General features: G+C 51.2%; 8 protein-coding genes across 8 annotated transcripts; 5 read left to right on the forward strand and 3 right to left on the reverse strand.

Moving 5' to 3' along the window:
• Positions 1-12: 12 nt before the first annotated feature.
• DACRYDRAFT_110588 (RmlC-like cupin) lies at positions 13-750 on the forward strand (the record flags this gene model as incomplete). Its single annotated transcript, XM_040769084.1, has 2 exons — positions 13-131; positions 180-750. Coding segments are annotated over 2 exons (690 nt in total), but the record flags the coding sequence as incomplete, so codon positions are not given.
• A 188-nt stretch (positions 751-938) lies between these two features.
• DACRYDRAFT_24277 (uncharacterized protein) lies at positions 939-2,080 on the reverse strand. The gene is made up of 3 exons (XM_040773620.1): positions 1,828-2,080; positions 1,487-1,764; positions 939-1,415 (listed from the first exon to the last, which is right to left on the reverse strand). Exons 1-3 carry the CDS (start codon positions 1,985-1,987, stop codon positions 1,002-1,004), a joined length of 852 nt encoding a protein of 283 aa, XP_040625583.1. The 5' UTR covers positions 1,988-2,080; the 3' UTR covers positions 939-1,001.
• A 925-nt stretch (positions 2,081-3,005) lies between these two features.
• On the forward strand, positions 3,006-4,945 carry DACRYDRAFT_110590 (uncharacterized protein; the record flags this gene model as incomplete). The annotated part of the gene is made up of 2 exons (XM_040769085.1): positions 3,006-3,224; positions 3,278-4,945. The coding sequence occupies 2 exons, from the start codon at positions 3,006-3,008 to the stop codon at positions 4,943-4,945; spliced, it is 1,887 nt and encodes a 628-aa protein (XP_040625584.1).
• Positions 4,946-6,303: 1,358 nt separating this feature from the next.
• On the forward strand, positions 6,304-6,558 carry DACRYDRAFT_27365 (uncharacterized protein; the record flags this gene model as incomplete). Its single annotated transcript, XM_040774294.1, has 1 exon — positions 6,304-6,558. A coding segment is annotated over one exon (255 nt), but the record flags the coding sequence as incomplete, so codon positions are not given.
• A 1,291-nt stretch (positions 6,559-7,849) lies between these two features.
• Positions 7,850-8,868, forward strand: DACRYDRAFT_24278 (uncharacterized protein). The gene is made up of 4 exons (XM_040773621.1): positions 7,850-7,968; positions 8,026-8,041; positions 8,121-8,396; positions 8,448-8,868. The coding sequence occupies exons 1-4, from the start codon at positions 7,887-7,889 to the stop codon at positions 8,728-8,730; spliced, it is 657 nt and encodes a 218-aa protein (XP_040625586.1). The 5' UTR covers positions 7,850-7,886; the 3' UTR covers positions 8,731-8,868.
• Positions 8,869-9,247: 379 nt separating this feature from the next.
• DACRYDRAFT_24280 (uncharacterized protein) lies at positions 9,248-10,891 on the reverse strand. The gene is made up of 2 exons (XM_040773622.1): positions 10,821-10,891; positions 9,248-10,748 (listed from the first exon to the last, which is right to left on the reverse strand). The coding sequence occupies exon 2, from the start codon at positions 10,632-10,634 to the stop codon at positions 9,336-9,338; it is 1,299 nt and encodes a 432-aa protein (XP_040625587.1). The 5' UTR covers positions 10,635-10,748; positions 10,821-10,891; the 3' UTR covers positions 9,248-9,335.
• A 367-nt stretch (positions 10,892-11,258) lies between these two features.
• Positions 11,259-12,387, reverse strand: DACRYDRAFT_17874 (uncharacterized protein; the record flags this gene model as incomplete). The annotated part of the gene is made up of 5 exons (XM_040771313.1): positions 11,259-11,489; positions 11,725-11,850; positions 11,897-12,040; positions 12,118-12,225; positions 12,289-12,387. 5 exons carry the CDS (start codon positions 12,385-12,387, stop codon positions 11,259-11,261), a joined length of 708 nt encoding a protein of 235 aa, XP_040625588.1.
• Positions 12,388-19,457: 7,070 nt separating this feature from the next.
• On the forward strand, positions 19,458-20,645 carry DACRYDRAFT_17875 (uncharacterized protein; the record flags this gene model as incomplete). The annotated part of the gene is made up of 4 exons (XM_040771314.1): positions 19,458-19,778; positions 19,828-20,119; positions 20,270-20,455; positions 20,503-20,645. The coding sequence occupies 4 exons, from the start codon at positions 19,458-19,460 to the stop codon at positions 20,643-20,645; spliced, it is 942 nt and encodes a 313-aa protein (XP_040625589.1).
• Between the last annotated feature and the right edge of the window lie 332 nt (positions 20,646-20,977).

The raw sequence follows: 20,977 nt of genomic DNA on the forward strand, positions 1-20,977 counted from the left end.
CCTTCCCACAGCGGATTCGGGTCCCTCAGGGTGCTGAACGAGGACCGTGTACTGCCAGGAACGGGGTTCGGCACGCACCCGCATTCTGAGTTCGAGATTTTCAGTTATGTCGTCTCGGGCGAACTGGAACAGTGAGTCTCTCATATACGTGTGCTGAACTATACACTGACACATGGTAGTCGGGATTCGATGAGAAATGTCGAAGTACTCAAGAGGGGCGACGTCCAGCTCACTTCCGCTGGTACCGGTATCCGACACAGCGAGAAGACCTTTGGCGCTTCACCAGTTCACTTCCTCCAGATCTGGGCCAAGCCCCGTGTCTCCCGCTTGGTCCCAAAGTACTTCACCCGTCACTTCTCAGACGAGGAGAAGACGGATAAGTGGGTGAAGGTCGTCGCCCCTGTTGAGGCTGAGGGAGTGCTGGACAAGAGGGAAGGGGATGGGCCTGCCCCGGTACAGAGCGGGGTGACGATGTACGCTACTCTTCTCTCTGAGGGAAACAGCCTTGCGCATCGGCTTCCACTCGACGGGCAGGGCAAGACGAGAAAGGTTTACGTGCATGTCGTCCAGACTAGCGGGTATAACGATGGATCCTCTAGCGGAGCACGCGTGAAGCTGAGCGGGGAAGGCAAGGAACTCGAGCTGAGGGAGGGCGATGGAGCTTATATCGCTGGATTACCTGAGCGCGAGCTGATCCTGGAGAACGTCGGCGAGGGGAGGGCAGAGATCGTTTTGTTTGATACTGAGTAGATGTGTTGTTTGCGGTTCTATTCCCGGACGGCGCCTTTGTATGATACGTTAAGACGACTTGTACTTCTTTCTTGTTCTTCTGTTATCAGACCTGTTGACCAAGTCTCTTGGAGGACGTGCCAGTCAATCCATAAAATTGGACATAATGCAAGATAGGAATGCTATAGAGTATAAGCTATTCAGAGGAGGGAATATTACACATAGCGGCGAAGTACTCGTCACAATCCATCGCGGGGCCGGCTTGTCGCGCTTCATTCCTTCGGCACATCGGTCAAGTAGTCGAACCCGGCTTGGACAAGGCTCATGATCACTTTGACCTCTTGCTCGTCTCTCGGTGCATAAGCCAGCACACGCCCGCGAGCATGACCCCATGGTCCCACACATCCGGCAAGGGAAAACCTCACCGCCCATCCTCGTTCAATCGCCAGTGCTGCATCCAAAGGTGCCAACAACAGGTGCAGAGAGCTTTCGCCGCCATGGACGTGTGCGAACTCGTATGCACTTGCGCGGTCTGTGATGGGGATGACGAATTCGGGGTGTAACCGCCCGTTGTTTGAAGGAGGCGTGGAGGGGAGGAAGAGGGCAATAGCGTTCGGCTCGATGACGCTTTCCCCGATCCGGAGGGAATGAGAAATGCCAAATTCTTTGAACATGGTCTTGAGCTCCTGCATGCCACAGATTAGATATGTCGTGTTATTGTACGGAGGGCCGAGCAGGTCCAGGAGAAACCGCACACCTGTTCGAGCTCATGGTCCAGCATTTGGGGTATTTGCCTCTGCGGTACTCCCTGGTGAAGTAGCATCGGACGCGGCGCTCTCCGAACCGGTAGCGCTGCTTCGTCGAGGTATGTCCGTCCGTAGATCGGTTCCCTATCCCGACTGCTCTCTACCCACTTGCGGATAGGGACGGAGGACGTGCCGTCCATGCCCCAAATCCAGCGCCAGGTTCGGATCAGACTTGCGAAGAGGTACACAATCGGCCTGGTCGAACTAGTGCCACGCATATCCACTGGCACTGATGGCAAGACCAGGGAATGGGTGATCAGCTGCAGCAAGTCGGGAGGGAGACGGGGCGTACATAGGCGATAGTAGTTGTACAGATCACGTCCTACAAAGAAGACGCTGTATATCCCAAGACTAGCGAGGAGGGCATACCCCACCGGAACGGGGCGGTTCCCCAGTTTGCGAAACTCCTCCACTCCGGGGGTGCGCAAGAAGGAAGCCAGAGTAGATGTCATTATGGTAGTAGTCGAAGAATGCATGTAGATGATCAAGTTCTGAGATCAGGCGGTCGTTGGAGTAGAAAACCGACGCAGGAGGGGCTATTTAACAGTTTCCAGAGGATCGTCATTTCCATCTAGTAATCAAACCGCGCAGCCGCGGCAGAGCAAGAGTGCCCAAGTATACGTAGTCCTCCGCAGGAATTGGAGATGATAGACAGTTGGTTGTCGTCGTGGATTTCAAGCCCATCTGAAATCCTTGATGGGATATTGAGGCGTCGGCGATGAGGCCCGTCGCTTCGTCGTTAACAGTCGGCAGTGCCACAACAGACGACGTCGACCTGAACAACAAGACCATTACGGTTACAGTGGATTAATAGAGAAAGTTCCACGTTCCCTCATAAAGTACCCGCAGTTCATGGGTTTTGAACCCTGCGGCAGGTCATCGTGGGATTGCTGACCACCACGTGATCCTTTCGGAGGCTTTCCAGCACTGCCCCTCAAAGACCGGCCCTGAGCAATCACAGCCCTTTCCACATAAGGAAGGGGTGGTTGTGTCTGAAGAAGCACAAGCTCACTATTCTTTGTTTTTGTATGAGAATGTATTTCTTCTGAAATCTTGTGGTATCTACTAATTTCTACACCAGCCACAATGTTTCTCTATGAAAAGCGGCATATGAATCTTTTTTTGGTGGTGGGGAACATCGGTCAGTCATCACAAGAAGTGTCATCCAGTTCTTATTGGATTCATACTCTGCAATCAAAGCTGCCGTAGAAAGCACCTACAGCAGTCTTCGAAGAGAAAACATTGCGAACTTGACTTACTATCGTTGTGTGAATGTGAACCATGTGGTATGCACGTGATCAAGTAGGGGGATTGAGTATGAGCGCTCAATTGTCGTCTCATCAGCTACCACCACCATTGTATCATTTACTGCTTTGCATAATACTCTGGATTGCGCTTTCAATTATCTATACTCACGAGAAACTCTTGATCAATGATATATTTATCAAAGCAACGAGTAAAGTGATACAAATGCAAGGATATACCCAGGCCATCTCCTCCCCCGCAAGGCCGCCCCGTGCACTCTTCATCGCCGACATCCTCCATCTTATATTCGACCACACCACCACGCGTTCACTCGCCGCTTGCACTCGTATATGTAAAGCATGGTTTATCCCCGCTATCAGTGTGTTGTGGAGACGCGCTACTAGGGCGAGAGGGATATGCGAAGCGATCGATCTAGCTAATGAGGTGCGCTTATCCCTCTCAGTCCCACTACCTCCCACTGACAGGACAGCCTATAGCCCTCATGGGACAGAGCCAAACGAGCACGAGCGATCTTCTATCTTTCTCACGTTGTGACACTCGAGTTTGCCCTCACAGACGAACCCGACTACTTCCACGAACCCTACGCCATCACCACCCCCTCTCTCCAAATGCTCGCTTTCCTCCCCTTCCCCGCCCTCAACTCGCTGATATTCAGCCTTCCCCACCCTGGAAAGCTTGCAATAGCCCTTGCACTCGCACGTCCCGAGACGCATACCGTCCGACTCCTCCTATTGGATACACCGCCCGATAGCACGACTATACCACTCCTCGCTCTCCTTCCTGCATTACGCGAACTCGGGCTCTTCGTTCAACGACAGGAAACGCACTGGCCAGGCCCCCGGATGCTTGACGCCCTCCCCCAACTCCGCTCCGTGCGGAAATTTCACTTAAAAGGTACCACCCTGGCGTTGGATCATATCCGCTCCTTGGGGCGTATGGAGCGGCTCGAGGAGTTGCTCCTGACTCTCTCTCAGGACGGTCCTCCCTCGCCCCTACCGGCATCCGCTCTTCTCCCCGGTATATTAGCTCCTCGACCACAGGAAAATGCCTTCCCCTCTCTCAAAAGCATAGAAGCGCACAACAGTACCCCGCTCTTCCCCATTCTCCAGCTCCTCGCCTCGCTCTCCTCCACCACCCCTCTCGAGCAGCTTATCCTCCGCATGATCTGGACCGACCCGGCCTTGCATCATGCGCTCCTCAAGCTACTAGAAGGGAGACGAGGACTGCGAGAACTTCCCTGGGGACTGCTGAGTGCGCCAGAACCGGCGATCCCGCTGTACGGAGAGCTGGTACAAGAAGCGTACACCTTCCACCCCCTCGCACGCCTACCAGAGTTAAGGATCTTAGACCTAACCCTTACTTCCCACACGCCGCGCTTCCTCCCCTGCCTCACCCGTTCCCTACTGCAAGAGCTGGCATCCCTGTCCCACCTCCAAGAGCTGAGATTGGTCACTTTCGACTACTCGTTCCACTACCTGTCGCTCGAACATAATCCAGGGATCGCCCTCGGAGATCTGGGGCTGCTGGCACAAGGATGTAGGGAACTTCGTGTCCTTCAAGTGGAGTTCTACGCCCCCGAAGCGATCGACACTCGTCTACCACACGACAACCGTATCACTATTGGCGCAAGCACTGACGCCAACAGTACCAACGCCTGGCTCCCCCCACCGCACCCTCTCCCCTCTCTCCGCCGTCTTCTTCTCGCCTGGTCCCGCCTCCCTCCGCCTTCCCCCAGGCTAACAGCAGCAGCGAAGTGGACTGCAGTTTCCTTCCCTAACGCTCGCCTTGGATGGGGAAGATGGGCGCATGAGGGTATGGATGTAGAAGATGGGGTTTGGGAGGGGCCTTTCGGAGAATTGCTGGGGGAGGGAGGAGGACCAGAGGCGCGCATGGATGAGGCGGTTGCGCCAGGGGCCGGAGCAGCTCAGGATGCGGGCCACGCTGCGCCGGTCCAACCTATGCCAGCCGATGGGGTGCAGGGAGGGCAAACAGAGCACAGGGAGGGACAGGACGTAGGCTATGCAGGTATCCACCTGGCCCGGAGGCGGGCGAGGGCCTTTGCGTTGGAGGTCGAGATGTGGCAGAGGGTGTATAGGGAGGGAAGGTGGGAAGGGGAGGAGCAGGGTGTTGGACTGTGTGGATGATGCGAGGGGTGTGAGTCGTTAGGTGATTGGAAGAGGTGGAGACAGAGGTTGAAGGGGCAGCAGGCTACTGATGTCGCATTTATGAATCGAGGCATTCGAACACGCGATTGTTACCAACTGCAATCATTTGGAATGCGAATGCGACGAGCCTGTTGAGGTCGAGGGTCTGGGAGGACTTGCCACCATTACCAGCACCGAATAGCCCATGGACCTTTCCTCGCGATTACGTCCCTCAGCATCTGCAAATGCCGGTATTTGGAAGAGGCACAAACGGCACCCCGGATGGAAGAATAGGAAGGGAATGGATGGAAGGGTCAGACTGTCTAGTCGAAATTGTTGGGAGTGATAAACGGAATACCATGTCTTTATGAGCGTGGAAGATGGAAACCCAAAGCCACCCTATGCAAGTGAAGAAAGCGCTCATGAGAAGCACGTGACTCGCTGTCTATGACGTCTGACGATATCCATCTTCTCTTTACCTTATTTGGAGAGCACTATGTTTAGCAAGCGCAAGCTGGCAACTCCATGTTCATCGGGGCAAGCCTCTCCAGTCCCATTCCCCACATCCTCTTACTCCAACGACGACTCACGCCAATCTCCCTGTCCACGTCCAGATCACCGTGGAGATCTACTAATACCGTCAATCCCCGCACTTACCGGATATGGCAAGCCGTTTGATTCCCCGTTGGGTGGGAGCTCCAACCCGGGTGAGTGGATCGACCATGCAAAGCCTGATAGAGAAAAGCAAGAGGATATGGAATACCCCGGTCTCACTGGGCACCGTCCTGCTCACCGGGCTTGGCGTGTACACAACCACATTCCTTGCAATAGACTTGTACGACTACTATTACATGCGTGGGTCCCTTCTACTGCCCTGTATCCGGAAGTCACTGACAAAACACCCAGTACCACAGGAAATGCGAGGGACGTACTCCTCCTCCGTCCACCTGTACATCTGGTCAGGCATCATCAGGCTGTACCGCTTCGTTTGGAGGATGGATGGCACCTCTGCTGCCGGTATAAAACGATTTGTCCTGCGGTCAAAGGGAGTGTATACGCGAAAATGTCTGTCCGGTTTGGGAGAGAGGAGGGCGCCCAGGCCTGAGCTGGTGCGTCAGGGGATCCCCCATAGGCAGGTTCCGCAAGTTGTTGATCCGTCGCTTGAAAAAGTGCGCCTTCTTTCCCAGGACCTAGGCGCTGCTGACCTCGGGCAGAAACTCCGCTCTTTCTTGCTCGGATTCGCTGCGCAGCACGAGCTTCGAGCAGGTCTGTCGCGAGTCGAGCCGAAGGCTTTGGCGCTCTTCCTCCCCTCCACAACCCCATCCGCACCAGCAACACATCCCGACCTCGCCCCTTTCTCCCCGGAGGCGTTCTCGACACCCTACGAGTTCGTACATCTCCATGGAGGCGAAGGTTCCCTCCATCTAATACTGGCGCCTTTGGATGCAGCGCTCGCTGTGGAAAGAGGCTGGGCGGTCCGGTTCCCCCTTGCTGGTGCAGGCAGCTGGGTGGGACATGCCGAGGGAAGGGTTCTGGTGTATGCGCCAAGGGACGAGGGGGAGGTGACGGTTGTCAAGCAGTTGGTGAATGCAGGGTATCAGTACCTGACAGGAGATGGCGAATGAAGAATAGGACAGCCATGTTCACTTGAAGTTTCATGTATGAAATCCCGCACGTGACTGTCGCGGTCGATTACGACCATCTCATACAATACCTTGATATTGTACCTAAAATGGAAGCAATTTAAGATTCCTGAAATCTATGATGATGACGTGCAGGAAGGGTCCCTTGTGCTTCTGCCCGAGCCTGAGAACCTGCAGGAAAGGGTCTGTATGGTTTTTACGGGGCCGAAAGTGTTTCTCGTGAGGGGTCCCCCCCCTTAGGGAGGTCCAGGAGAGGGTCAGAGTTCTAACTTCGGCTCGGCAGGAGCAAGGCTTACTGATACTATTGAATGATATCACAAGGCTCTGTGCCACTGCCTCCGATTGAACGAATATAATATTAATGCAAATGGCACTTCATACCTCCCTATTGGATGCCCGATCGACGAGGCTTTCAGCCAGGGGTATAAAGCTCGTCTTGTCGCAACGAACGGCGCTTTACTGCTTTCCCTTCCTGTGCGCTGGACGGTCAGTGCTTTCCTGTTCGCAAGACATTCGGTAGATGACATTGCCTCCCAGTCACTCCTCATATCTTTCCTATCAACCTTCTATTGGGTGCTGGCCAGTACGTTTGCCTTTCCATAACCGCTATGCACCTTTCATCTTCCTCGCACAGTCTCAATATACCACAACCCCGCTTTCCACGCCACTCCGAAACTTTCAAGCACAACCCGATCACAATAATGCCCTCCATTATCCATATATACGTTCTTGCCATCGCCGCTCTAGTCGTCTTCGCAGCTCCAGTGCCGATATCAGTCGACCCAGCTGAGGGCGCGCTGCAAGCCCGCAACGTCAAGGGATTCTTCGAAAAGGTCGTAAGCAAGGGATTGGACTTCTTGGCCATGACGTCGGGCGGACAGCCCCCACTGTTGTCGACCTTATAAACTCTTATGTCTGCACCTAAGAGTCATTGATTACCGCAAAGTGTTTCAGAATGTATTTGACCTTGTTTCTAAGGTGCGCATCACGCGTCTGTACTTTGTCATGTCAAGAACGGATTAGAACATCAGTACTGTAGAGCCTTATCAAACAATTTTGACCTGGTTTACAGCTGCAGGCCTGTTTCCTTCCGATCAGCCTGATCCTTGAACGGTGAGGTGAAGTCATGACCGAGTCGTGCAGGTCCAAAGTTAACGAGTCACGTGCGTAGATATATTAGTGATGTGGACACGTGTTACACCGGACCAATCACTGCTCACCCTTCTCTCCTTCTCTCCTCTCTCACGGACGTGTCTTCTCACTCGCTCCTCTACCACCACTACCGTCCGCCCGCAATGATGCCTCATATATGTATCGTCATCGCCGACCTCCGACTCTCCCTTCTTTCCACCCAGGTCCCACTCCACCGCTTCAGACACCGTGAGCTCGCTTGGCCCTGTCCAATTTACTACTGTTGAATTGTGTAACACATGCGAGGCATCGCTTTGCTTGAGTAAGCTTCTGATGACTGATATTTGAATGATTTGTGAATCTGACTGCTGGGCTGAATTTCCTTATCGTGAGCACTGCAGACTCCACCAAAATGGCGTCTCCACTTGGATGAATGCGAATGATGGTTGGCGGTACAATGTCACACATTTGTGCACTGCCTACCTCCCAGTACCTGAAACCCGACGAGGTCTTCAGGCAGGGTATACAGCTCCTCTTGTCTCAACGAACGGCCGTGCCGTACTCACCTGGACGCTGGACGGTCAGTGCTTTTTTATGCGCACGACATTACGAAAATGGTATCCCCTCCCAGTCACTCCTCATTTCTTTCCTATCAACCTTCTATTGGGTGCTGGCCAGTACGTTTGCCTTTACATAACCGCTATGTACCTTTCATCTTCCTTGCATAGTCTCAATATACCAACACCCCGCTTTCCACGCGACTCCGAGTCTTTCAAGCACAACCCGATCACAATAATGCCCTCCATTATCCATATATACGTTCTTGCCATCGCCGCTCTGACCGTCTTCGCAGCTCTAGTACCGATATCAGTCGACCCAGCTGAGGGCGCGCTACAAGCCCGCGGGGAGTTCAAGCACGTAATGAAAAAGATCGGGACGGGTGTCCTGGAGGGCGCGACTGCCCTTATCTCGCCGTGGTCGGGGCCGACACTGATGTCGGGCTTAACCTAATAGTCATTGATTACCGCAAAGTGCCTCAGAATGCGTTTGACCTTGCTTCTAAGGTCCACGTCACGCGTCTGCACTTTGTCATGTCAAGAACGGATTACAACATCAGTACTGTAGAGCCTTATCAAACAATCTTGACTTGGTTTACTGGCAGGCCGCGTGCTCAACCAGCCGGTTTCGCTGTTCTTGCACTCGCGACTCAAGCTCCTAGTTTCTTGGAAATACCAGACCAAGCAAGAGACATGGGCATTTCAACACAAGCCCAAAAAATGAGTTGTCCACGCCTCAGCTCTGTTACTACTACCTAGTTCCTGTGAGTTAGTTAATGTTAATGTTAATGAGAAATATGGATATAGGTATGCCATGTGTGCAGTGTGCAGTGCCAGCGTGCAAGTGTCAGTGGGTGGTGTAATGCTACAAGATGTGCGTGTGAATGCGACGTGACGTATGACGAGCAGAGTCCTTGTTCTCCTTGCTCGCCCCCCCCCCCTTCCCCCTCCCCTCCTTTCCTCTCTGCACTCCAATTCTCATCAACTCAGACAATCAACCTCCCCCTCCCACAATTCGTCCCATCCACCAACCAAACCAGTTCATCCACCACCCCTTGCTCACGTAGCTCCCTCCCAACCCCCTTCCAGCCCCTCCCTCCACCGCCTATTAGCACCCTCAACTCCCTCCCTCCTCCGTTCCCTCTCCCTCTCCCCACCTGCCCTCTCCAGCCCTCCAACACCCGCCAACCCCACAGGCCCGAATACTCTCAGCCCATCCCTCTCCTCCAACACCCTCATCTCGCTTTGTGTTAGCCTGCCGTACCCGAGCCGCAGTCTTCGTAGCCGGGGGTAGAGCCACGGTGTAAGGAGCGAGCAGAGAGGTTGGAGGGACTCGTACGCTCCTGCAGGGGGCGAACCGGCTACTAGGGATTGGAGTGCTGGGGCTTGGAGGTGGGAGAGGAAGTACAGCGCGGGCGTAATCGGTGTGTGGGAGATATCCAGTTTGCTCAGGAGGGGCAGGGGCACCACTTCAGTTGGTGCAAGGTCGCAGCTTGCTGTGCGCCTGATAGCTCCTACCAGCGCTAGGAGGCGGAGCTGCGTCATCCCCCGCAGGAGGTCGAGCCACTCTGTCGCTGTTGGCTGGAAGTCTACCGGGATGGAGAGGACGTGCAGTTCCCGTAGCGCTATGAGTGTGGAGCGCTGCACGCCGCCCGGGAGAGGAAAGCCGTCGATCTGGAAGTACCGCAGTCTGGGGAGATAGAGCGCTTGGAGTGGTTGTTGAGGATTCGGGGAACGCAGGCGGTTGTGATCCGCTCGGTGGAGGACGAGTTTCTCCAGCGATTGTGCGCGGGGTAGTGTTCGGAGGAGGAAGTCTTCCAGGTCGAACGCGCTCGGAAGTGAGAGCTCCAGGCTTCGCCATCGTGTTGCACAGGGCTCGACAGTATCCAGTATGATCCCTGCTCGCCAGACCGCACCCGCTTCGTCCGCGACTGCGCCCTTTCTGTACACCCCTACGTCTAGCCGCAGGTCCAATGGTCCTGCTCGACCACGCTCGAGTATGCTGTGGATGTACGATGGGGGAAGGAGGTCATCGTACGATTTTGAGAGGACGATGGTTGTCCACAGTTGGGGTGTGGAGAGTGCTAGCGTGCGCCAGAGGTGGCAGACATGGGAGAAGAGGATGGGGAATGAGAAATGTTCGAGGGTGCCTAGGGCGCAGACGTGTAGCAAGAGCTCGGGGGGAAGCTTGGAGATTGCGCAGATGCGTCGGCGGAGGAATTTGAGTGGTAGAGAAGGGAGTGTTGGGCGTGATGGGAGTACAGGTGGGCGAGGGGATGAGAGGGTGTTGGTGATGTCGACTAGGGATGACCTGAGGACGGATCGTCGTAGTCGAGGCGATGAACAGATGTCGAGCATGGAGGTGATGGTAAGAAAGAGAGATGTATGCTGTGTGGATGTGGTGAAACGGAGGGGGAGAAGAGAGAGGAGGAGGAGTAGATGTATGCGCTCGTGTTTATATGTTTGAAAGTGCTGTTACAAGTCAGTGTGAATCCCCCGCAAAGCGCACCGTTCCCAAGAGAAGGGAAACACTGTCACGCTTACATAACACTTCTCCCCTGCTGGGAGGCAACCGCCGATCCTCTCCAGACGTGCAACGAAGTTCGTTTTCACAGCAAATACCTCGGGTCAAAAGGAGTGTCTCATGGGAATTGCGAATCATTTATTTCTGCTTCTATTAGTGGTAGTATTTATTGCACACGCCCCCTATCCTTCCCTTCTGTGCTGGTGATTATCCGTTGGCGATGACGCACCGCTAATACACCCTTCCGCGAGAGACGGACCGGTGCACCCCGGCACGACCTTTCCCGCCCATTTCCCACCATATTGTGCATTTCTATTGAAGTCACATCGCGTCAAACGGGACTCGTCAGCTGGCGGGTATGAAAGTGGGAGAGAGTCGCGCGACCTGCACCGGTGGGAAGGAGCGGATCTGATCTATCGGGTAACCGGGGAAGGGGAAGCGTCGGCAAGTCTTCCTTCTCATCGGCCGGCAAGGGTCTGAATTCGGGCAAACGCCGACGACCTCCCAGACTGAAGAACCTTACAAGGCCACCCCGGCTTCGGCCGCATGTCGGCCGATTTCCCGCGCGTAACGACGCCGGCCTCCCAACCGGTATTCCCCTGCATGCACCCACGGCTTCCCCCAGAATAGCACAAGGATCCAGGCGCATCCCAGAACCCCCCCGCAATCCTCCAGGTCCTATCGAAGCCCTGTTGACCTGGTCATTAAATAATTTGCATATATAGCATTATATTATTTTACTAATAGCCACCCTTGTCCATAATCAAATAATCAATAAATTGCTGTATCAACAAGGAATGCTGTGATTCATTGAAGGAACCATTGTGTTGTTCCCATGAGCAGCATTGGCAAGATGCAACATCTTCATCCCCCTCACCCTGGCCTCATCTGTTCCCAACTCAACACCTCACTGCCCCTTCTCACCATAGCCCCATGATCATCTCTGTATCCAGCTGCCAGACTTGCTTCTGTGTGCCTTCCGTGTTGGTCTGGACCATGTTGTCTGCAGGATGATCCACACAATCTTCCTTGTAAATTCTTCTCAGCTCCCTACAAGTATGGTCAGTTATGCTGCACCATTTCAACACATCTCTACTTGCTTGGAAATGGCTGATTTTGTTTTCAATTGATCCTCAGTGTTTTGCAGGCACTGATCAACCCAGTACCAAAAGCGCTTGTCAACCACCTCTGCTGGCATCCCTGGTCTGTCTGGGTCATCAAGTGTCTGCCTGGCATGTTCCTGATGAAAGTGTAGGATTTGTCACTCAGATCACTTCAGCCATCTTCTCCTATCTTTCTACTGGCACATGCACTTACCAATAATGCCAGACACATGTAATGCTCAGTACTAAAGACAAAGTCCATGTCAGGAAGGAACAGAGCCTGACATGCTGCAGGAAGACTCTTGTTGAGCGTCTCTTCTAGCTAGATAGGACATGAGCATCCTTTATTAGCACATATTTCAATCCACTGATCCCTTCCACTTACCTTCATTTTTGCCCATTTCTTTCTGTCCAAGAACATGCTCCCTAATTTGTTTTGTAGAGCTTTCACATGGGCATGCATGCTGAAGATGCATTTGGGCATGAGCAGGCGCTGGCAATGTTTCTCTACATGGTCCTAGCACTCCTGTAGTTAGTGTGCATCTAATGACAATTGCCATATACAGTACTCATCAGCAATGCCACCAAAGAACCATGGGCATAATTGGCCACTCCAGGATTGAACAGCCATGTGTATACTTTGTGTGAGAGTTCCTCCTGGTGGTACCATCAGTCTCTGGTAACAAGGGAATAAGGACACCACACAGCAGCTGCTTTACTCAGTTTCCAATGAGCAAACACCTCTTCTCACAGCTCTTCCAGCAACCCTTCCATTCTCATATTGTGGGCTACCATAATGATTTGCCGAACCTGTTCATTGCCCTGTTCATATGCCAGTGTCAGAATGAATGTCAAGGGTGGGGGGCAGCAACATCTTCTCTTCCCAACTCAGGCAATGGGAAGGCAAGGTGTGACTGCAGCCTTGTCTCTTCCCAACTCAAGCGATGGGAAGATATGCCACCATGGCAGCATCATCTCTTCCCAAATCACCACCAGGCTACACCCAATGTCCCTCAAGCATCCACCATCTAATACCCCTCCAAAAATGCTGCTTACTTCTTTTGCAAAGTCCAGAAGTTGAACTTCCACATTCAAAGACAGGTTCAGCTTTTTTGCCATCCTTTGAGTGACATCAGCATAGTTCTTGCTATTCATCAGGGCCCCTCTTCGATTCAGCTGGTGCAGTAGGCTTCCCAATTGTGCCCCCCCTTGGAGAAACCGCTCTCACCACACTGAGGCTTTTCTGCCATCAACTCTGGATGCCAGTGGATTGTCTGTTCTTACTTGTCAGCTGTGCAGTTCTCTGGATAGAAAAGACCTTTAACTGATTGTTCTCAGATTCCTTGGATGTTGTCATCTGCTTGTGGCATTTACAATTCCATCTTTGAGTACCAGAACTGACATCCCTCTCTATGTCTGTCCCATCCTCATCATTGCTTCTCCCACTGTTGCTTCTTCTCTCAGGGGATGGCCAATCCTGTTTGTCACTGTTTGTTCTGCTGGCCTGCATTGCCCCCTGCAATGGGGTCGTTGATCTACCTGACATTCCCAAGCGTGCCCCATTCCTGTTGCCCTGTGTGCCTTGTTCTGCCCTGCTACCTTGGCCCCCTCCTGCCTTGGCTCTATAGCTTAGACATAGGGTAGACATATTTGTCACACACCCATAAAGTCAGCAATTTCCACTATCTTTGGCAAGAAACAAACGTCACATGCATCAAATCTGCATAACCTTGTTCACTTCTTGACCCAATTTTTGGAGCAGACCCTGTGCGACTGCATATCAGCACTGTGTTATACTCGTCCTTCTGTAAATAATCAGCACAGTTTACAAGGATAAAATGATATAGGAAGGTGGGTTACATCTGAGAGGTCAAAACTTATTTTTTCCAGATGCAAAGTATTTGGACAGCACCACATTGTTGATGTCTGTTTAAGTGCCCTCTTTAACCCAGCCATGGAAGTCCATCCATGCACCTCAAGCTGACAATGCCGCAGCCCCATCTCTTCTCTGCTCACAGGTTGGGAAGGCAAGCTGCTCCTGCAACCTCATCTCTTCCCCACTCAACTCTTGGGATGGTGAGCTGCCAACCTTGCCTCTTCCCAACTCAAAGTCAATTTTGTTCAATTAGCAGTGTTAGTATGCTTGCACATACATCAACTCCAGTGTCCGCCTATTCCTTGTCTGAGCTGCCCCACTCTCCATCACCCTCCCCACCTCTGTCATCTTGGGTTTTAGATGACTTCCCTCTCTCAGCAACTTGGCTGCCCTTCTTGATACCTGGCATCTTTGCCAATATTCGTTTTCTAATTTGCACTGGGTCCACTTTGAATATTGCTGTTTGCACTTTGTATGGGATCAGGGACATGATAAGGGTGTGGTTATGAATGCTGTAGATGTTCAGTACCCAAGTGTTGTCCTTGTGGTGGACAACATGCAACTTCATTCTTCATGTGGATATTCCTTCCTGTATCACGTGCATGATCTCATGCTGGGCACATCCACCCCCCAGACTGCAGTCATGTTGAACATTGGTGCATGCCATTGCTGCCTGATCTCTGACTTAGCCATTCTGGTTCACAGGCAGGGCAAGTCACACTCACCGACTTGTTCATCAACTCAAGTGATTTTGCCTTAACCAATTCAGAGCAGCTCAGAAGTGGATGGGCTCCCAGAACAGTGTAGCAATCCACCAGCATCCATGTGTGTGCTTCCCCTCTCTCAGACTCGTCAGTTAGGATTTCCACCAATTGACTGATATGTCTCTGTATGCATGGTCAGCACAAGATCATGCCCTTGGCATACTTGCACTCACCTCTGAGTCCTTGCCTTCATAAATCACAAAGCTTTTCAGAGATACCTGATCTCCATTTTTTGCCACTATTGACTTACCTTTTCTCAGGAGATGCACATCACTGAACAATGTCCAATGGACTCTTCTTGATGATGTTGCTGCCCAGCACACTGACCCAGTATCTGTATTGTCACAAATGGTGCCTGAATGATTTAAGTTAGTGAAGTTTCATTGTGGGTTAATGAGGTTACCTTTGACATGCTGGTCCCCAGCAGATGTCAATCCCAAGGTGTGCATCCAGTGAGGTGCACTGTTGATTTCTTTGAGGACTTTGGGCAAGGCCTGTCTCCACTGATCACCCTCCCTGTCCTTGAACCATCTTCTGGTAATAATATGCCTCACCCACTCCAAATGGGTGAATTGCATGCCAATATGATGGCTTGGCAAATGGTGGTTGCTGAGCATTGAGCTGTCATGGAAAATTGAGTTTTACCTCTCAAATTGCTGAGTTGCAAACAGTGCTGCTGGCCCATACAGTCAAACATGCTCTGGCAAGTGCAGAAGCAGGTGCGGCTTTGCCTTGCTGCACATGTGCTTGGGATCTGCTCTTGCAAATGCATAGAGCAGTGCATGGATAGTTTCACCCAGCTCGGCCTTCATATGTTTGTCAATTGGTATAAATGTAGAGAATCAAAGACTAGGCATCATACCTTATGCTTCCTCTTGTCCTCAATCTTGTGATTGTATACTTTGGTGCACATAAGTCCTAACAATACCCATAGCTCTAAATTGTCTGTGGATACGAGGTCTCACAGGACAAAAGGCATGGTGTGAACCAGTGTGCAAAAGTGTTTGCCATTGAGGGCTCCTCAATATTGGCAAATATACTTGGGTTCAAATTCCAATGTCCCCCAGCCTTCTGTGTTCATCACCTGCAGCTGCTGGAGCATGATACTCATGGGAGTACCTTTGATTGGTCAATGTGGGATATGGTCATCTTTCCTCTTGGCATTTGGCGCTAAGCAGTCACATGTGTGGGCCCAAGCATACTTCACCATGCCTAGCTCAATCATATGAAGCAGCTCCACCAGCATCTGCAGGTGCGGGTTGACATCTATCTTTATCTATGTGCATGGGTAGGATAGAACATACTGACCGGCTTGTCCTAGCAAGCAGTTGTGTGCTTCTGGTCCTCTCATCATATCAAATAGTGTTTGCATCTTCTCAGCAAGACCACATTTAGCCAGTGCTGTGCAACCCTGTTTCCTTGCTGCCTCCTGTAATGCCATGAACACTGGTTTGGCAAGCTTGTCCATCACACCCATGTGTGATCAAAGGTTATTGAGCTTCGAGAGGTGACCCAGTGTTACTGATAACTCCTTCATGGTATGGATGTGCTGAAGCATGATCTGGGGGTCACACGGTTGCCCCACCTGGTGAAGAGTGAGGACAAGGTCCAAATAGAGTTGTTTGAGGCAGCCTACCTCAAACAACTGGGCAAATCCCTCCTCAGTGCACCTCTCTGCCTGTGTGGCATGCACCTGACACAGTCAACATAGGGCATTGGCCCCTGGTCTGCGATGTGAGCATAGCTCGGATTGCAGGGGATTGTCACCTGCAAATATAGCTGGCCACATGAGGAACATGACTTCTTCTCTGGAGGCAGGGTCAAACACCACCCCACCTTCAGCTGCGAGTTCACTGGGGCCAATGGTTAGTGAGTTTTGTCCTTGAGTTCTGGGAAGAGACAAGACTGCTGTCACACCCCTCCTTCCCAATCCTTGAGTTGGGAAGAGATGAGGCTAGTCACACCTCACCTTCCCAATGGCATGCCCACTCACTCAATCATTGCCATGAAACCACTGACTAACTCTACTGGAAGGGTGGTTTTGGTGGCACCAAGGAACATGATGTTGTGTTCCTCTTACAGCTGCTGCTGTGGTCAACAGAGATTCGAGGTGCACATGATATGGTGTTTGTTGAATTTCTTCAAGATGTTTGACATGTCATCTGCCCACAGCATCAGAGGTATCAACAGCACACATCTTCCTTGACTGAGCTGCCTCCACTGATTGGGCATGTTGGGGAGCTGACACCCAACTGAGATGTGGTTAGTATCTAGACTGATCCCTTGGTTGTTTATGCACCGGCAAACTTCAAAGAGCCATTCTCCAACTCTGGCTGAAGATCCAAAAATGTGCAATCAAACCATCACATGTACATGCATGCACACACGTGCATTTGTATGTGCAAGATTCCCTGAACAACTGTGTGAGCAATTGAGCAGGATGTGTTACAGGTGCCTACCTTATCTGCATTCACTACCCAACCTTCAGCAGCCATTGGTCCAGTGCTGCTACCAACCTGAACCCAGCAGAGGGGAATAAAGTAGCTGCCATCCTCACATTGTACTAGTTTGCCGACAAACCAGCTATGACCCCCATGGAGCAGCATGGGTGTCAACAGATAATCTGGGGCATCAAGTCCCCAGTAATCTGCTTCCCAGAACTCATGGACTGAGGGGGAATCAACAACCAGATAGAACTGCAGGCTGGTCAATTTGACAGGGTGAGAGAGTTCCTGCAGATCACAAGGTAAGATGGGCACTATAACATTATAGTTGGAGAAGTGCAATGGCTTACCCAGCTCAACATCGTGCATAGATTGAGAAGATAGAACACGCTCCCCAGCACTGACTCAAATAGACAAACTGGGTCACCTAACTCATTGAGCGACCCAACATCAAATGACATGCAGGCAGGGACATTTGGTATGCACGCAGCACCAAGTGCAGTTGCATACCAATAAATCATTTCTTCTTTGCACTGCGAGAAGCACATATGAGCGGCATGGGTGAGGACCTAGCTGAGTATCATCTGAAGGCAGTCAGACCTGGCATTATCTCCTGTGCCATGCTTACACCTCAGTCTGGGAAGGGAAAGAAATCTGTCTCATCCTCCAAGCCAAAAAGCCAGTTCATCCTCTCTGCAACTGACCATGAACCATGGGGTGTACAATCTTTGCCTGGTAAGGTGAGCTGCATTGGTTTGCACATTGACCCACTCACCATGGCTCATGTCAGGACGCCCTATGCCAGCTTGAGGGTGCAAACCCACATATTGGACTTGTAGCATAGTTTGGTCCTCCACATCCTTTTTGGTGGGTAAAAGCGCTCCGCCAGTTTCAAATACCATTCCATCAAAGTCATTGGAGTGCCCTGGGCTTCCCAACTGCTCTTCAGTGTGTTTGAAGTGGTCGTGTACTGGGGGCAGTGGAGGATCGAAGAGTGCTTCAATCCTACAAGGTGGACGCATCCTTCTCACCATTGATTGATGCATTTGAGACTGGGAATGTGTCACAAGCTTAGACACATATGCTTGAACACCACACCACAGGCAGTGGCCTCATTGGCTTGTACTTGAACCAAACTGAATGAGTATTGTTGATCTTGAGTTGGGAAGAGACAAGGCCACTGTTGGCATTCTTGAGTTGGGAAGAGACAAGGTGTCCATTGTCAGAGTGGACACTGTGAGACTGGCATGATGGGTCATTGAGGGATGCAGTGGCAATGCAGATATAAAAGAAGTTACTAACCATCTCAGGAGAGACACTATCAAGATAGTGCTTGGTCTTGGTGGGGTGATGGGACATCTTATGTATAACAGGAAAACCTGCTCTGGCAATGTTTGCTGTCTGACTACAAGCAGAGTCAGCCAGGTGTGACTTTGCAACATCCAAACTCATGCTCACCTCAGTATGGCTACAACATGAGATTAGGCGAGTCACTTAGGAGAGATAGGGAAGGGTAGGCACCTACAGCTCAATAGACTATGATGTCAGGAAGGCAGAGTGTTAAGTTGGTCTGAGAAGGATAACACAGGTGATGGTGGTTCAGTATAAGGAGGGAAATGAATCTGAACTCCTGACTCGCCACATCTGCAGGACAGTGTACCATGTGTGACCATCATGAAACCCACATGTTTATGTGTTACTATAGACCCTATTATACTTTGCATCAATGATATCAATGGTTGAGCAGCACTTGACTAATTGTTCAATGAAGTTATCCAAGACAAATGTATAACAAATCAATGCTGGAGCTGAAGAAGAAGAATGTCCAACTGATCTAGTCTGCTGAATTGAACTGGAAAGAAGACACATTGTCAGTCACATTGCCCCTTGAGAAAGGATACGGAGGGAGGTGCAATGACCTCATCTCTTCCCAATTCAAGAAAGGAAGAGGAGGGAGGTGCAGTGACCTCATCTCTTCCCAACTCAAGAGGGAAGAGTAAGAAGGAACTGTGATGTGGGTTCACCCCCAAATGAGAAGGGATGAGGAGGAGGATAGCAACCTCATCTCTTCCCGATTCAAGAGGGAAGAGAAGGGAGTGCAGCCATGTCATCTCTCCCCAACCTAAGAAGGGAAAAGGAGGAGGTACCACCACCTTGTCTCTTCCCAACTCAAGATGAGAAGAGGAGGGAGATGCAGCAACCTTGCCTCTTCCCAACTCAAGAAGGGAAGAGGAGTATGTTAAGGAGCCTTGTCCCATGCTAGGCCAAAGGGGGGACAACATAGTATAATGGAAGTGTTATATTTCATGTGAGTATTGTAATTAATGGAGAAATGAACCTGGCACTTGAGCAAACAAAAGACCACAAGCAAAACAAGGTCAATGGAGGGAAGACTCGTGTTCTGCATGTGGGCAGAGACTTCTGACTGTAGTGTCCAAATTGCCACTGCATTGCTTTGCTCCCATCCACCATGTCCTCAAACCAAACCACCAACTTGCTCACCAAACTCTGCTTTTCTACAACCATTCTAGTAATCATATTTAGGACCAGGAAGAAGTTGACTGCCATTTGTGGCCGGACTGGCCATAGATGGCAGGAGCATCTGAAGGGGATCATCAAAGGATGGCACCAATGGGCCCAGCAAGCACTAGATCTTGAAGCAGGCTCCTCTTCAAGGCCTGTGCTCGAAGATAGTGAATCCAACTCAGAGTATGAAGACGTGGAGGATGACAGAGAGGAAGAGGAAGAGGAAAGGGTGGGAATCAGACTTGGTGTCATGCACATGCACCAGGTGAGTACTCTGAACTGTGCTCTGGATGCTGGTAACTCATGTTGCACAGGTTGATCCTAGAGTTGCCAGCAATGCTGGAGCAACAATCATTGGGGGGACTGTCATGACACCTGTTGTCTCCAATGAAAGCTCCAGACCTGATGCATACCATGCTGGCACAAGTGTCACCAACAACTTGGTTGCTGGTCTCCAGGCCACCATCACCCTTGCAACAGAGAGGACCATTGTGAATGAGACGTCCATCAACGGGGAAATGGCAGCTGTATGCGCATCTCAGACTGCTCATCTGACAGATGAGACTGAGATGAATGAAGAAGAGCATGCCAATGCTGGAGGTGGGGGTATGTCGACTGGTGTTAGGGCTGGACATGGAGGAATGCGCAGGTGCAAAGCTTGTATGGATTGCAATAAGATCTACCAGAGGATGCATCAGAAGCATAGCTACAAGTGTGGGCATAGCCTGACGAAAATATGCCTTGAAATGTGCTCAGCATTCTTGAGCATTGGTGACACTCTGGGGATCTGGTTCATGCAGGATACCAGCATATTCCTTTGGTTCTTCACTGGAGCATTTGATCAGACAAAGAAAATGTTGAAGAAGAGGGTGTTTTTCCATGTGTGCAGAGGGTTGGTAGCAATTGTGCTCTTCTCTCTCATTTGCTGGGCAATGTACTCTGGTAAGCTCATTCTCACACACATCACATGCATATACTGACCATTGTAGGGGGGAAATACTTCTTTGAGCATTTCAATATCCAGATAGGGGGTGGACAGCTTTCTATCAGCTGGGTGGGAAACCCTGGGGTGAACTCCACAACAACAACAGGAAATGTTACACCTGCTGTCAATGGAACTATGACTGCATAGTGGCGAGGGATACATGTAACCCATTCCTGTCTTTACACTGCTTAAGATGACCTACTGCTGTTGGTGAAACTCTTTATTTTTCACACCTGTCCTTACATTGTCTCATACCACTCATTAGCTGTGGAGTTACATAGAGAAACCCTATGGTCACATTCCCTATCTATGCTACACAATAGAGTGATGTAATGTAAGGAGAAAGAGACGTCTCTTCCCTCTTGAGTTGGGAAGAGATGGGGGCAAAGGGAGGGAGATGTCTCTTCCCCCTTGAGTTGGGAAGTGTCAGGGCACCAGCTCATTGCTTGGTCAAGAGACATGACTAAGCCTTTATGACA

Source organism: Dacryopinax primogenitus (assembly GCF_000292625.1).
Source record: "Dacryopinax primogenitus strain DJM-731 SS1 chromosome Unknown DACRYscaffold_18, whole genome shotgun sequence".
NCBI lineage: Eukaryota > Fungi > Basidiomycota > Dacrymycetes > Dacrymycetales > Dacrymycetaceae > Dacryopinax > Dacryopinax primogenitus.

What these genes read in the sequence shown, in the direction of transcription:
- DACRYDRAFT_24277 (XM_040773620.1), bottom strand. Translation starts at nt 1,987, where the DNA reads ATGACATCTACTCTGGCTTCCTTCTTGCGCACCCCCGGAGTGGAGGAG. An exon ending in GTACAACTACTATCGCCTAT is followed by an intron (nt 1,765 to 1,827) that starts GTACGCCCCGTC and finishes TCTTGCCATCAG; the next exon opens with TGCCAGTGGATATGCGTGGC. An exon ending in TGGACCATGAGCTCGAACAG is followed by an intron (nt 1,416 to 1,486) that starts GTGTGCGGTTTC and finishes TGTGGCATGCAG; the next exon opens with GAGCTCAAGACCATGTTCAA.
- DACRYDRAFT_24280 (XM_040773622.1), bottom strand. Translation starts at nt 10,634, where the DNA reads ATGCTCGACATCTGTTCATCGCCTCGACTACGACGATCCGTCCTCAGG.
- DACRYDRAFT_24278 (XM_040773621.1), top strand. Translation starts at nt 7,887, where the DNA reads ATGCCTCATATATGTATCGTCATCGCCGACCTCCGACTCTCCCTTCTT. An exon ending in CTTCTATTGGGTGCTGGCCA is followed by an intron (nt 8,397 to 8,447) that starts GTACGTTTGCCT and finishes TTCCTTGCATAG; the next exon opens with TCTCAATATACCAACACCCC.